General features: G+C 35.0%; 1 protein-coding gene across 1 annotated transcript in view; it reads left to right on the forward strand.

The window, feature by feature from the left end:
- Positions 1-1180: 1180 nt before the first annotated feature.
- ALB (albumin) overlaps positions 1181-14630 on the forward strand; it is an 18184-nt gene continuing 4734 nt past the window's right edge. Inside the window, exons 1-11 of the mRNA XM_011927145.1 lie at positions 1181-1348; positions 2051-2108; positions 3360-3492; positions 5336-5547; positions 6096-6228; positions 7051-7148; positions 8704-8833; positions 10126-10340; positions 11770-11902; positions 12995-13092; positions 14292-14430. Coding sequence (XP_011782535.1) covers positions 1270-1348; positions 2051-2108; positions 3360-3492; positions 5336-5547; positions 6096-6228; positions 7051-7148; positions 8704-8833; positions 10126-10340; positions 11770-11902; positions 12995-13092; positions 14292-14430 — 1428 coding nt within the window. The 5' untranslated portion in view covers positions 1181-1269. The remainder of the gene's footprint in view (positions 1349-2050; positions 2109-3359; positions 3493-5335; positions 5548-6095; positions 6229-7050; positions 7149-8703; positions 8834-10125; positions 10341-11769; positions 11903-12994; positions 13093-14291; positions 14431-14630) is intronic.

Raw genomic sequence — 14630 nt, forward strand, 5'->3', positions numbered from 1 at the left:
CTCTGTGCCTCTATGTGCCATGGAGAAATTTGACTGCTGGTTTTGACTGACTTGGTTATTTAAGTAAAATAACTGGCTTAGTACTAATTATTATTATGTAGTGTCAGAGAAGGTTGTTTTTCCTACTTGTTGAGCTCAGTAGTTCTTCATATTTTGAGCGAAAGGGCAGAGGTAGGATAGCTTTTCCAAGGTAGAGATAAGAACCTTGGGTAGGGAAGGAAGATTTATGAAACATTGAAAAAATTATTCTTCCCTTGCTTTGTTTTTATACATAATATTAAATTTATTTTGAAATGTAAAACAACATAAAAGAACATGTGATTTTTCTACTTACTGAAAGAGAGAATTAAATATGAAACAGGGACGGAAAGAATCCTATGCCTGGTGAAGGTCAAGGATTCCCATAACCTACAGGGAATTTGGGGTCAGCCTGTCCCATTGTATATTATGGCAAAGATGATTGTCATCTCATTTGGGTCCATTTTCCTCTCCATCTCTCCTTAACTGAAGATCCCATGTGATATACCCACACTGAATCTAAATAGCCTATCTCAGGGCCTGAATCACATGTGGGCCACAGCAGGAATGGGAACATGGAATTTCTAAGTCCTATCTTACTTGTTATTGTTGCTATGTCTTTTTCTTAGTTTGTATCTGAGGCAACATCAGCTTTTTCAGACAGAATGGCTTCAGAATAGTAAAAAAGACACAGAAGCCCTAAAATATGTATGTATGTATAGGTGTGTGTGCATGCATGAGCACTCGTGTGTAAATTTTTCATTATAGATAAAAGCACACTTGGAATTAGCAATAGATGCAATTTGGGACTTAACTCTTTCAGTATGTCTTATTTCTAAGCAAAGTATTTAGTTTGGTTACGAATTACTAAACATTGAGAACTAAATTGCAAACACCGAGAACTAAAACGTTCAAATGGGAAATTACAGTTAAAGACCATGGTAATGAATAAAAGATACAAATCATTTAAACTCTTATGTAAAATTTGATAAGATGTTTTACACAACTTTAATACATTGACAAGGTCTTGTGGAGAAAACAGTTCCAGATGGTAAATATACACAAGGGATTTAGTCAAACAATTTTTTGGCAAGAATATTATGAATTTTGTAATCTGTTGGGAGCCAATGAAATACAAAGATGAGTCTAGTTAATAATCTACAATTATTGGTTGAAGAAGTATATTAGTGCTAATTTCCCTCCGTTTGTCCTAGCTTTTCTCTTCTGTCAATCCCACAAGCCTTTGGCACAATGAAGTGGGTAACCTTTATTTCCCTTCTCTCTCTCTTTAGCTCGGCTTATTCCAGGGGTGTGTTTCGTCGAGATGCACGTAAGAAATCCATTTTTCTATTGTTCAACTTTTATTCTATTTTCCTAGTAAAATAAAGTTTTAGTAAACTCTGCATCTTTAAAGAATTATTTTGTCATTTATTTCTAAAATGGGATAGTATTTTGTATTTGTGAAGTCTTACAAGCTTATCTTATTAATAAAATTCAAACATCCTAGTTAAAATAAAAGGTCAGAATTGTTTAGTGGCTGTAATTTTCTTTTGCACACTAAGGAAAGTGCAAAGTAACTTAGAGTGACTTAAACTTCGCAGAACAGAGTTGAAGATTGAATGCATAACTATCCCAAAGACCTATCCATTGCACTATGCTTTATTTAAAAATCACAAAACCTGTGCTGTTGATCTCATAAATAGAACTTGTATTTATATTTACTTTCATTTTAATCTGTCTTCTCAGTTGCTGTTCATATACACTAAAAGAGTATTAGATATTACCTAAGTTTGAATATAAAGCTATAAATATCTAATAATTTTAAAAATAGTATTCTTGGTCATTGAATTATTCTTCTGTTTAAAGGCAGAAGAAATAATTCACCATTATCCTGACTTTTTCTGTAGGAATCAGAGCCCAATATTTTGAAACAAATGCATAATCTAAGTCAAATGGAAAGAAATATAAAAAGTAACATTATTACTTCTTGTTTTCTTCAGTATTTAACAATTTTTTTTCTCCCCTTGCCCAGACAAGAGTGAGGTTGCCCATCGGTTTAAAGATTTGGGAGAAGAACATTTCAAAGGCTTGTAAGTTAAAATACCGATGAATCAAATTTAATGTTTCTAACAGTGTTGTTTATTATTCTAAAATGCTTCTATTTCCTTGTCATCAGGGTTCAGATTCTAAAACAGTGCTGTCTAGTAGAGTTTTCTGCATTGAGGAAGATATTCTGTATCTGGACAATCCAATAAGGTAGTCACTGGTCACACGGCTATTGAGTACTTCAAATATGACAAGTGCAACTGAGAAACAAAAACTTAAATTGTATTTAATTGTAGTTAATTTGAATGTATATAGTGACATGTGGCTAATGGCTACTGTATTGGACAGTACAGCTCTGGAACTTGCTTGGTGGAAAGGACTTTAATGTAGGTTTCCTTTGGTGGCTTACCCACTAAATCTTCTTTACATAGCAAACACTCCTGTGCTGAGTTGGGAATATTTAAATATTTTTTAATCTAGTAAAAAATGAGAAAATAGTTTATTTTTTAAAAGCCTACCTAATCCTACAGGCTAATTAAAGAGATGTGTGGGGATCAGGTGCGGTGGTTCACACCTGTAATCCCAGCACTTTGGAAGGCTGATGCAGGAGGATTGTTTGAGCCCAGGAGTTCAAGACCAGCCCGGGCAAGTCTCTGAAAACAAAAATTAGCCAGGCATGGTGGCACATGCCTGTAATCCTAGCTACCTAGGAGGCTGAGGTAGAAGGATCGCTGGGACCTGAGGGGTCACAGCTACAGTGAGCCACGATTGTGCCACTGCACTCCAGCCTGGGTGACAGAGTGAGACCTTGTCTCACAAAAGGAAAAGTGTGGGATTTGTTTTAGTTTTAAGTAATTCTAAGGATTTTTAAAATGCCTAGTCTTGACAATTAGATCTATTTAGCATACAATTTGCTTGCTTGATCTATGTGTGTGCATCTACTGACACACGCATGCATATAAACATCAGGGAACTACTATCCTCTTTGCCTAGGAAGCCACACATGCCTATCTAGGCCTCAGATCATACTTGATATGAATAGGCTTTCTGGATAATGGTGAAGAAGATGTATAAAAGATAGAACGTATACCCATACATGATTTGTTCTCCAGCATAGCAATCTGTTACATATTAAAGTTTTATTATACTACATTTTTCTACATCCTTTGTTTCAGGGTGCTGGTTGCCTTTGCTCAGTATTTTCAGCAGTGTCCATTTGATTTGTTCTGTAGCTTAGCAACCTGTTACATATTAAAGTTTTATTATACTACATTTTTCTACATCCTTTGTTTCAGGGTGCTGGTTGCTTTTTCTCAGTATCTTCAGCAGTGTCCATTTGAAGAGCATGTAAAATTAGTGAATGAAGTAACTGAATTTGCAAAAACATGTGTTGCTGATGAGTCAGCTGAAAATTGTGACAAATCACTTGTAAGTACATTCTAATTTTGGAGATTCTTCCTGCTGTTTGAAGTAATCCCAAGCATTTCAAAGGAATTTGTTGTTTTTTTTTTTTTTTTTTTAGTTTTCTCAATGATTATTAAACGTCCCGATTTGTAAGAAACACTCAAAAGTTGCTCATAGACTGAAAAGCCGTTGTTTCTTTTGGGATAGAGATGCTTTAGCTATGCCCACAGTTTTAAAATCATTTCTTTATTGAGGCCAAACACAACAGTCATGGTGTATTTAAGTGGCAATTTGTCATTTGTAAACACCTCTTTTTAAAATTTGGGGTTTGGTTTCCTTTTGTAGAGGCTAATAGGGATATGATAGCATGTATTATTTATTTATTTATCTTATTTTATTATGGTAAGAACCCTTAATGTGAGATCTACCCCCTTATATTTTTAAGTGTACCATCTGTTATTGTTAACTATGGGTACACTGTTGTACAGCTTCCTCATCTTACTTTATTAAAACTTTGTGTGCATTGATAAGTAACCCCTCATTTTCTCCTCCCCCAGCCACTGGAAACCATAATTATACTCTTTGATTCTATAAGTTTGACTATTTTAGCTACCTCATATAAGTGATGTCATGTACTGTTTATCTTTTTGTGACTGACTTATTTCCCTTAGCATAATGCATTCAAAGTCCAACCATGTTGTTGCCTATTGCAGAATTTCCTTCTTTTCAAGACTAAATAATATTCCAGTGCATGTGTGTACCACATTTTCTTTATCTAGTAATGTGTTGATGGACATTTAGGTTGGTTTTCTACATCTTGACTATTATGAATACTGTGGCAATGAACACAGGAGAGCTACTATCTGTTAGAGATGATAGCATAGTTTTTATCATCAGAAAACACCAACTGATTTCTATGCTAATTTTGTTACCTGGGTGGAATAATAATACAGCTATATATTCCTCATTTTAGATATCTTTGTATTTTTACATATAATAAAAAAGCAGAATACTTAGTCATGTTGAAGAACTTTAAATTTTTAGTATTTCCAGATCAATCTTCAAAACAAGAACAGGTTTATCTTTCTCTTACCACTCAATCTATATATAATTCTTGTGGGCAGGGTGAGTTTTTATCACTGGAGCCTTTCCCCTTCTTATTATGTACCTCTCCCTCATAGCAGAGTCAGGACTTTAACTTTACACAATACTATGGCGCTACATAAGAATTCTTAAAGATACATAAAAAAATTGATAAATTCTGTCTAGAGTAGTATATTTTCCCTGGGGTTACAGTTACTTTCATAATAAAAATTAGAGATAAGGAAAGGACTCATTTATTGGAAAGTGATTTTAGATAACATTTCTAGAAGAGAAATGTCTACATCTTAATAGTCACTTAATATATGATAGATTGTGTTACTCCTCAGTTTTCAACAGCATATACTAAAAAATGGCCCTCTAGAAAGGGGGCAGATGAAATGAGAAACTATCTGAATGTTTTTCTGCCCTAGGTGAATTCACATGCTGCTTAGAAGCTTATTTTCCCTTGATTTCTGTTACAATGATTGCTCTTACCCTTTAGTTTTAGGTTTTGAAATAGGAGTGATATAACTTTCCTTAAAGCTATTGACTGTCTTTTTGCCCTGTTTTATTCACCATAGTTATAGTGTGACAGTTAATTCTTATGAAAATTATATAGAGATGGTTAAATCATCGGAAACTCTAAACCTGGGTTGGGAGGAGAAGTGGATTTTTAAATAATTTGCTCACCAAGCTTAACCAGTATATTAAATCCTTTCTACTGTTCTTTGGCTATAAAGAAAAAAGATTGTCCAGCAACTGAAACCTGCTTTCTTCCATTTAGCATACTCTGTTTGGAGACAAATTATGCACAGTCGCAACTCTTCGTGAAACCTATGGTGAAATGGCTGACTGCTGTGCAAAACAAGAACCTGAGAGAAATGAATGCTTCCTGCAACACAAAGATGACAATCCAAACCTCCCCCCATTGGTGAGACCAGAGGTTGATGTGATGTGCACTGCCTTTCATGACAATGAAGCGACATTTTTGAAAAAGTAAGTAATCGGATGTTTATACTTCAAAATTAAAAAGCATGGAGCAACTCCATAGGCCAACACTCTATAAAAATTACCATAACAAAAATATTTTCAACATTAAGACTTGGAAGTTTTGTTATGATGATTTTTTGGGTAAGTAGTATTTGATACCCCAAAATTCTACACAGCAAAAAATATGATCAAAGATATTTTGAAGTTTATCAAAACAGGATACAATCTTTCTGAAAAATTTAAGATCGACATATTTAATATATTATGAAGATATGTATATATAGTTGTCATAATTGATTTCATTTTAGTCAGCAACATTATATTGCCAAAATTTAACCATTTAGGTGCACACACACACACGCACACACAAACTTAACCCTTTTTTCCACAGACTTAAAGAATGTCAAAGACAAGACCATCATGTGCAAATTGAGCTTAACTGGTTAATTAGATATATTTGGATTTTGGAGGTTCTGGGGAGAATGTCAATTACAATTATTTCTGTAATACTGTCTGCAATAGAAAAGTGACTGTTTTTCTTTTTCAAAATTTAGATACTTATATGAAGTTGCCAGAAGACATCCTTACTTTTATGCCCCAGAACTCCTTTTCTTTGCTGCAAGGTATAAAGCTGCTTTTACAGAATGTTGCCAAGCTGCTGATAAAGCTGCCTGCCTCTTGCCAAAGGTATTGTGTGAAAGAAGAGAAAAAAGGAGTTCATAATCCAACCTGATTTTGTCCATTTTGTGGCTAGATTTCGGGAAACTGAGTGTCTGATATAAACTTCCCGACATGGCCAAAAAAGCCTTCCTCTTATCTCTCTTGAAAATCTTTCATCTTTGAAAGCCTACACTCTCATTTCTTCTTTTAAGATTTGCCAGTGATGATATGACAGAAGTAGTCACTGTGCATATGTTTAAACATTTCACCACTTTTGATGGCAGTGATCACTATAGTGAAATACTGAAACTTATTTGTCAAATTGCACAGCAAGTGGCCACAGTTCTTGTTTGTCTTTTCATGATCATTTTTATTAGGGAGGGAATTCAAAGTAGAGACTTTTACTGCATCTAGAGCCCTGAGTTCATGCATTCATTCCATAAATATATATTATGGAATGCTTTATTTTCTTTTCTGAGGAGTTTACTGATGTTGGTGGAGGAGAGACAGAAATGAATTATACACAAAATTTAAAAATTAGCAAAATTGCAGTCCCTGGGATATTAGTGTACTCTTTCTCTGACTTTTCTCCCACTTTTAAGACTCTTTTCCCTGACAATGTTTCCAGTTGGTTTCTAACTGCGTAGGGAATTCCGCTATGACCAGAATGATTCAATGATCTTTCCTTTTCTTACAGAGCAAAATCGTTATTCACCGAAAGGAGTACTTGGGAATTTAGGCATAAATTATGTCTTCAAAATTTAATTTGTCAGTTTCATCTGAGCTTATGGAGGGGTGTTTTATGTAGAATTTGTCTTCTAATTTTCACCAAATTATTCCTTTTTGTAGCTTGATGAACTTCGGGATGAAGGGAAGGCTTCGTCTGCCAAACAGAGACTCAAGTGTGCCAGTCTCCAAAAATTTGGAGACAGAGCTTTCAAAGCATGGTAAATATTTTTGAACATAGTTAGCATCTTTATAATGATGTAAATGATAATGCTTCAGTGACAAAATTGTACATTTTTATGCATTTTGCAAAGTGCTGTCAAATACATTTCTTTGGTTGTCTAAAAGGTAAAACTCTAATAGAAGTAAAAATCAAATATCAATGACAATTTGACATTATTTTTAATCTTTTCTAAATAGTCAAATAATTTAAAGGATGCTGTCCTTTTTGTCCTAAAAAAGGGGACAGATATTTAAATTCTATTTATTTATGAAAACTTGGACTCTTATTCTAATGGTTCATTATTTTTATAGAGCTGTAGGCATGGTTCTTTATTTCATTTTTTAAAGTTATTTTTAATTTTTGTGAACACATACTAGGTATACATATTTACGGGGTATATGAGATATTTTGATACAAGTATACAACATATATAATCCATTTATTTAATTTTATCTTCCTCCCCAATCATCTAAAACTATTTGCTTGTCCTTTTATGTCTTATAGTTAAATTCAGTCACCAACTAAGCTGAAGTTACTTCTTATTTTTGCATAACTCCAGCTCTGATCTTCATCTCATGTTTTTGCCTGAGCCTCTGTTTTCATATCACTTAGTTGGTTCTGGGAGCATATTTTAATAGCCATGTCAAGAAAAATACTAGCTGCCCCCTCACCCTCACTCCTTGCCTGTTAGTCGACAGCAAATCAACACAACAGGAGATCAAATGAAAATAACAGACGTTATGCATGCTGTCTAGAAACTGTCAACTGAACTGTATTTGCTCATCATTCCTACCATCTACACCACCAAAATCAACCAAATTTATAAACAAAACAACCCCAACATAAAATTATACACAGATAAACAGGCTATGATTGATTTTTGGGAAAGAAGTCTTCTTTACCCAACTGTGAAATGACTAGAGAATGAAGAAAATTAGACGTTTACATCTTGTCATAGAGTTTGAAGATAGTGCTGGATCTTTCTTTTTATAAGTATGATCAATAAAAACTCCCTCATTCTGTAGAAGTTATAGGATTTCTTTTCTAAGAGACCTTTAGAAGTCAGAAAGAATGTATTTCAATTGAGAAAAAAGATAATTGTAGTTTGTGTAGTAGTTCCTAGATTATAAAACGCTTTTGTATGTATTATCTAATTTAATCCTCAAAAGAATTCTTCAATTTAGCATGTTGTCATGGCACTGCAGAGGCTAAAGCTCAGAGAGGCTGAGGCTAACAAGTGATAAAGCCAGAGCTGGAAGTCACATCTGGACACCAAACCTGATGCTTCTCAGCCTGTTACCCCTTTTAGAGTTCCTTTTTTATTTCTGCTTTTATGACTTACTAGATTTCTACCCACCACACACACTCTTAAATGGATGATTCTGCCCTAAGGAAAAATGATTACCATTTGGTTCAGAACTAGAACTAATGAATTTTAAAAATTATTTCTGTATGTTCATTTTGAATTTTCATTTGAGAAATGGTATTTGTCTAGTGCTTTCATATAAAATATTGCATGATAATACCATTTTGATTGGCGATTTTCTTTTTAGGGCAGTAGCTCGCCTGAGCCAGAAATTTCCCAAAGCTGAGTTTGCAGAAGTTTCCAAGTTAGTGACAGATCTTACCAAAGTCCACAAGGAATGCTGCCATGGAGATCTGCTTGAATGTGCTGATGACAGGGTAAAGAGTCATCGATATGCTCTTTGGTAGCTGGCAAGCTCAAGTTGGTAGAATGGATGCGTTTGGTATCATTAGTGATAGCTGACAGTGGGTTGAGATTGTCTTCTGTGCTTTTGTCTGCCCTATCTTCAATCTTTCCCTGCCTATGGTGGTGATACCTTTCTGTTTTTAACCTGGCTATCAATTACCTGATAAACCCATTCACTGATTTGTAACTCCTTTCACTCGTGCTCTAATTGTAAATAAAGGCTTAAACTGAAGTAGAACAGTTACAAGGTTCTACTTGGTAGAACATCTGCAAGGTAGATGTCTAAGATGATTTTTTTTTCTTTTCTTGAGACAGAGTTTCACTCTTGTTGCCCAGGCTGGAGTGCAATGGTGTGATCGTGGCTCAGCACAAGCTCTGCCTCCTGGGTTCAAGTGATTCTCATGCCTCAGCCTCCCAAGTAGCTGGGATTACATGCATGCGCCACCATGCCTGGCTAATTTTGTATTTTAGTAGAAGCGGGGTTTCACCATGTTGTCCAGGCTGATCTCGAACTCCCGACCTCAGGTGATCCACCGCCTCAGCCTCCCAAAGTGCTGGGATTACAGGCATGAGCCATCGTACTCGGCCTAAGAAGATTTTTTGAGGGAGGTAGGTGGACTTGGAGAAGGTCACTACTTGAAGAGATTTTTGGAAATGGCGTATTTTTCTTCTCTATATTCCTTCCCTTAATTAACTGTCTTTGTTAGACATGCAAATATTTGGAATGATATCTCTTTTTTCCAAACTTATAATATTTTCTTTCTTCCTTTCTTCAAGATTAAACTTGTGGGCAAATACTAGAATCCTAATCTCTCGTGGCACTTTCTGAAAAATTTAAGGCAGCTATTTTATGTATGTAAGCAGGGACTATGACTATGATCTTGACTCATTTTTAAAAAATCTTCCATCTTTTATTTGGTTATTTGGTTTCAAAAGGCCTGCACTTAATTTTGGGGGGATTATTTGGAAAAACAGCATTGAGTTTTAATGAAAAAAACTTAAATGCCCTAACAGTAGAAACATAAAATTAATAAATAACTGAGCTGAACACCTGCTACTGATCAGTCTATTTTAACCAAGTGAGAATGTTTTTGTAGTCCTATCTACATCTCCAGGTTTAGGAGCAAACAGAGTATGTTCATAGAAGGCACATGTGTGTGGTCTTAGAATACAATGAATGTGTTCTGCCAATTTAATAAAGGTCTGAGGAGAAAGTATAGCAATGTCAATTCGTGTTGAACAATTTCCACCAACTTACTTATAGGCAGACCTTGCCAAGTATATGTGTGAAAATCAAGATTCAGTCTCCAGTAAACTGAAGGAATGCTGTGAAAAACCTCTGTTGGAAAAATCCCACTGCCTTGCCGAAGTGGAAAATGATGACATGCCTGCTGACTTGCCTTCATTAGCTGCTGATTTTGTTGAGAGTAAGGATGTTTGCAAAAACTATGCTGAGGCAAAGGATGTCTTCCTGGGCATGTAAGTAGATAAGAAATTATTCTTTTATAGCTTTGGTATGATCTCACAACTTAGGAGGTAGTCTAGGCTTTTCTGTGGAATTGCTACAATTTCCCTGCTGCCCAAAATGTTTCTTCATCCTTGCCTTTCCCAGCCTTTAACAATTTTTGAAATAGTTAATTAGTCAAATACATTATTGTAAAATAATATATGCTCATGGCAAAAGCTCAACATTCCTTACTCCTTAGGGATATTTCTGAAAATACCTCTAGAAACATTTTGGGTATATATAAATTATGTATACTTCATTCATTCATTCCAGCTGTATTTCTTGAACATCTATAATATGTGTGTGACTATGTATTGCCTGTCTATCTAACTAATCTAATCTAATCTAGTCTATCTATCTAATCTATACAATGGTAGCAAAGAAGTATAAAAAGAAATATAGAGTCTGACACCAGGTGCTTTGTATTTGGTGAAAAGACCGGAAGTTCAGTATAATGGCAATATGGTATACAACTCAATTACAAAATAAACGTTTATATATTGTCAGAAAGTATGGTGATAAAGTTTGCATTTTTGTTGTTGGATTATGATAACATCCTATGCACTAAATAATATTTCATAAAATTATGTACCTTACAATATTTCACTCATACAGAGAAGAAACAGAGTATTTTAAGAACATATCTCTACCCATCTATCAAAATCCTTTTGAGATGTAGTTTAAATCAAACAAAATGTTAACAAAAATAACAGGTATCATTCATCAAAGACTTCATATGTGCCAAGCAGTGTGTGCTTTGTGTAGATTATGTCATATAGTTCTCATAATCCACCTTCTGGGACAGATAACATTTTTTTTTTTTTTTTTTTGAGACAGAGTTTTCCTCTTGTTGCCCAGGCTGGAGTGCAATGGCGCCATCTTGGCTCACCGCAACCTCCACCTCCCAGGCTCAAGAGATTCTCCTGCCTCAGCCTCCCGAGTAGCTAGGATTACAGGCGCACACCACCATGCCTAGCTAATTTTGTATTTTTAGTAGAGACAGGGTTTCACCATGCTGGTCAGGCTGGTCTAAAACTCCTGACATCAGGTGATTTGCCTGCCTCAGCCTCCTGAAGTGCCGGGACTACAAGTGTGAACCACCGCACCCAGCTGACAAATACTATTGTTATCTTGTTATCTCCATTCTACCGAGAAGGAGATGAAGGCTCTGATCATTTAAATAAGTTGCCTAAAGTGATGCAGTAATATAAGTGGCAAAGCTAGGAATTGAGCCTTGGTAACTTGAACTCTGGACCACAAGTCCTTACCTACTAAGCTTTACTGCATGGGGTTTAGTCAAATTAAGACTTTTGGAATATGAGTTACTTTTGAGGTTAGCTTTGTGATTTTTTTTGGTGCTCATTTGTCCAACAAAGTCTATTTTATTTTCATCTTAATTAGGTTTTTGTATGAATATTCAAGAAGGCATCCTGATTACTCTGTCGTGCTGCTGCTGAGACTTGCCAAGGCATACGAAGCCACTCTAGAGAAGTGCTGTGCCACTGCAGATCCTCATGAATGCTACGCCAAAGTGGTAGGTTTATTGTTGGGAAAAAATGTTGCTCTTTGACTGATGATTCCAATAATGAGAAAGAAAAATAATGCAAGAATGTAAAATGATATACAGTGCAATTTAGATCTTTTCTTGAGATAGTTTCAATTCTGCAATCTTAAACATGATAGAAAAAGTAGCCTTAGAATGATTAACAAAATTTAGACTAGTCTAGAATAGAAAGATCTGAGTAGAGCAATCTCTGTGAAATTTTGATCTTTTTTTCTCTTTTTCACAATCCTGAGAACAAAATAACTTAAAGTAAATTTAACTGTTAATTGGAAGATATTTAACTTAGATGTAAAGTGAGTTAACCAGATCCCAGGACTAATCAAGTACTAGAATTAGTATTTTCAGGCAAATTATAGAACCTGTCCCTTCAGAAGATTTTCAAATCTTTTTGAGAATGTTTAGGAGTAGTTCTACAGGAAATTAAGTTAGGAGAGGAAATCTGTTCTGGAGGACTTTTAGGGTTCCCACTAGCATATGTACCGGTTTCCAAACTATTCAGAATCAGAGGAAACTCATTTTTTCCTCTATCAAGAAGCTACTATATGCCAGACACCATGCATGACCAATGACCAAGGTAAAATCTCTCATTTTGGAGAGCCCAGAATCTAACTAGGAAGGTGAACTAATAATAATAATATGTATAATCATAGCCATAGCTTATTAAACTTTTATTACATGCAAGGCACTGTTTAATTTTATCAGCTTAACTGGTTTACAGAGCAGCTCTATGAGATGAGTACCATCTTTGCCCTCTTTTAGGGATAAGGATTCTGAAATGTGGAGATGCTAAGTAAAATTGCACAATTGAAGAATGAGTTAGATAACTTGGCTCAAATACTAGTCATTGAACTCCAGAGCCTGAATATTCTTAGCCACTTACATGATGCAAGCTCACCAAATAAATCGTTTGAATGTAATGTGACAGAGTGGCATTGATATTCATCTGTTTTTGTGGCTTTGAGTAGAAAGGAGAAAGGATATCATTCTGACCAGAGGGGTGAAAAACAACCTGCATCTGATCCTCAGGCATAATACTATCAACACAATTCTTCTATGTTTCAGTTTGATGAATTTCAACCTCTTGTGGAAGAGCCTCAGAATTTAGTCAAACAAAATTGTGAACTTTTTGAGCAACTTGGAGAATACAAATTCCAGAATGCGTAAGTAATTTTTATTGACTGATTTTTGATCAATTTGTAATTATTTAAGACTTAATATATGAGCCACCTAGCATAAAACTTCCAAGAATGAAAATACGTTACATATTTCTAATCACTCTGTCTCAAGAAAGATAGGAGAGGAGAGATAAAATAGTTGATGGGGTAGAGAGGCCTATATTTGAATGTAGTCTAAAAATTGTTCTCTTAAGACTGGAAGTATGTAGACTGGGAGGGTAAATACGAAATCTTGGTATATCGAACTGAGGATGTCCCTTGAAGGTTAAGAACTAGTTAATGGGCAAATAGAACATGGCAATATTTTGTAGAGCAGGAAGTAGTAGGCCTTAGTAGGCCTTGAATAGCAGTCGCTCAAAAAGTAATATGTAAGCTGAACACAAAATGTAATGAATGAATTTAGATTCATATTTGAATATTAAATTCAGGTTATTTGGGAGATGCACCTAGTCTTTGATGGTTAAACCTTGTGTTTCTGTGGAATTTCCCTCCATGGAAGAGACAGAGACAGAATGGCTTGTGGACTAATGTTCCAATTCAACAGAACCTTATCTATGAAGGTTAAAAACAAGAAGAGATATATTATACAGTAGATATTTATTGTGTGGCTCATACACATAGTGCTCTTCTGATTATTGGTTTTAGGGATAATAACAGTGAACAAGACATAGTTTCTTTCCTCAAGTAGATTACAGTCATACATTGACTTTTAATGGTGACTGGCATTCTTAATACATGATTATTATATATTAGGTACCATGTCAGATTAATTATAATATTTTACTTCTTTTAATTTAACCCTTGAACTATCCTTATTGAGTCAGATATATTTCCTTCCATTTTCTACTTGTATCTTTCAAGTTTAGCACATGCTGATATATATGAAGCTCTCTCCAGGTTTTATTGACAGAAGAAATTAATAAATTTATTAATGTCACTGAAGTAGGTAACTCACTTTCCCAAGATTATACAAGTAGTACAGGTGGAACTCAAAGCCAGGTTTGACTAGTTGTTCAGGAGACAGTTTTCTCCCCTCCACTAACCCACTACTCTGCAGATGGAGATAATATGATGAATGGAATATAGGAACATCTTAGTTGATTCCGGCCAAGTGTTCTCCATTTTATCTACTGTGCTAGACAGTTTCTTGCCTTGCTGAAAACACATGGACTTCTTTTTTTCAGGCTATTAGTTCGTTACACCCAGAAAGTACCCCAAGTGTCAACTCCAACCCTTGTAGAGGTCGCAAGACACCTAGGAAAAGTGGGCAGCAAATGTTGTAAACTTCCTGAAGCAAAAAGAATGCCCTGTGCAGAAGACTATGTGAGTCTTTTAAAAATATAATAAATTAATAATGAAAAAATTTTACCTTTAGATATTGATAATGCTAGCTTTCATAAGCAGAAGGGAGTAATGTGTGTGTGCATATTTGTGTGCGTGTGTGTGTGCATGTATGCATGTGTATTTGTGATATTGGCAGCCAGGGTCCCAAAGATTATATATATAGATATATATTTTAGATT

The sequence above is a fragment of the Colobus angolensis genome, unplaced genomic scaffold, assembly GCF_000951035.1.
Source record: "Colobus angolensis palliatus isolate OR3802 unplaced genomic scaffold, Cang.pa_1.0 Scaffold70, whole genome shotgun sequence".
Classification (NCBI taxonomy): domain Eukaryota; kingdom Metazoa; phylum Chordata; class Mammalia; order Primates; family Cercopithecidae; genus Colobus; species Colobus angolensis.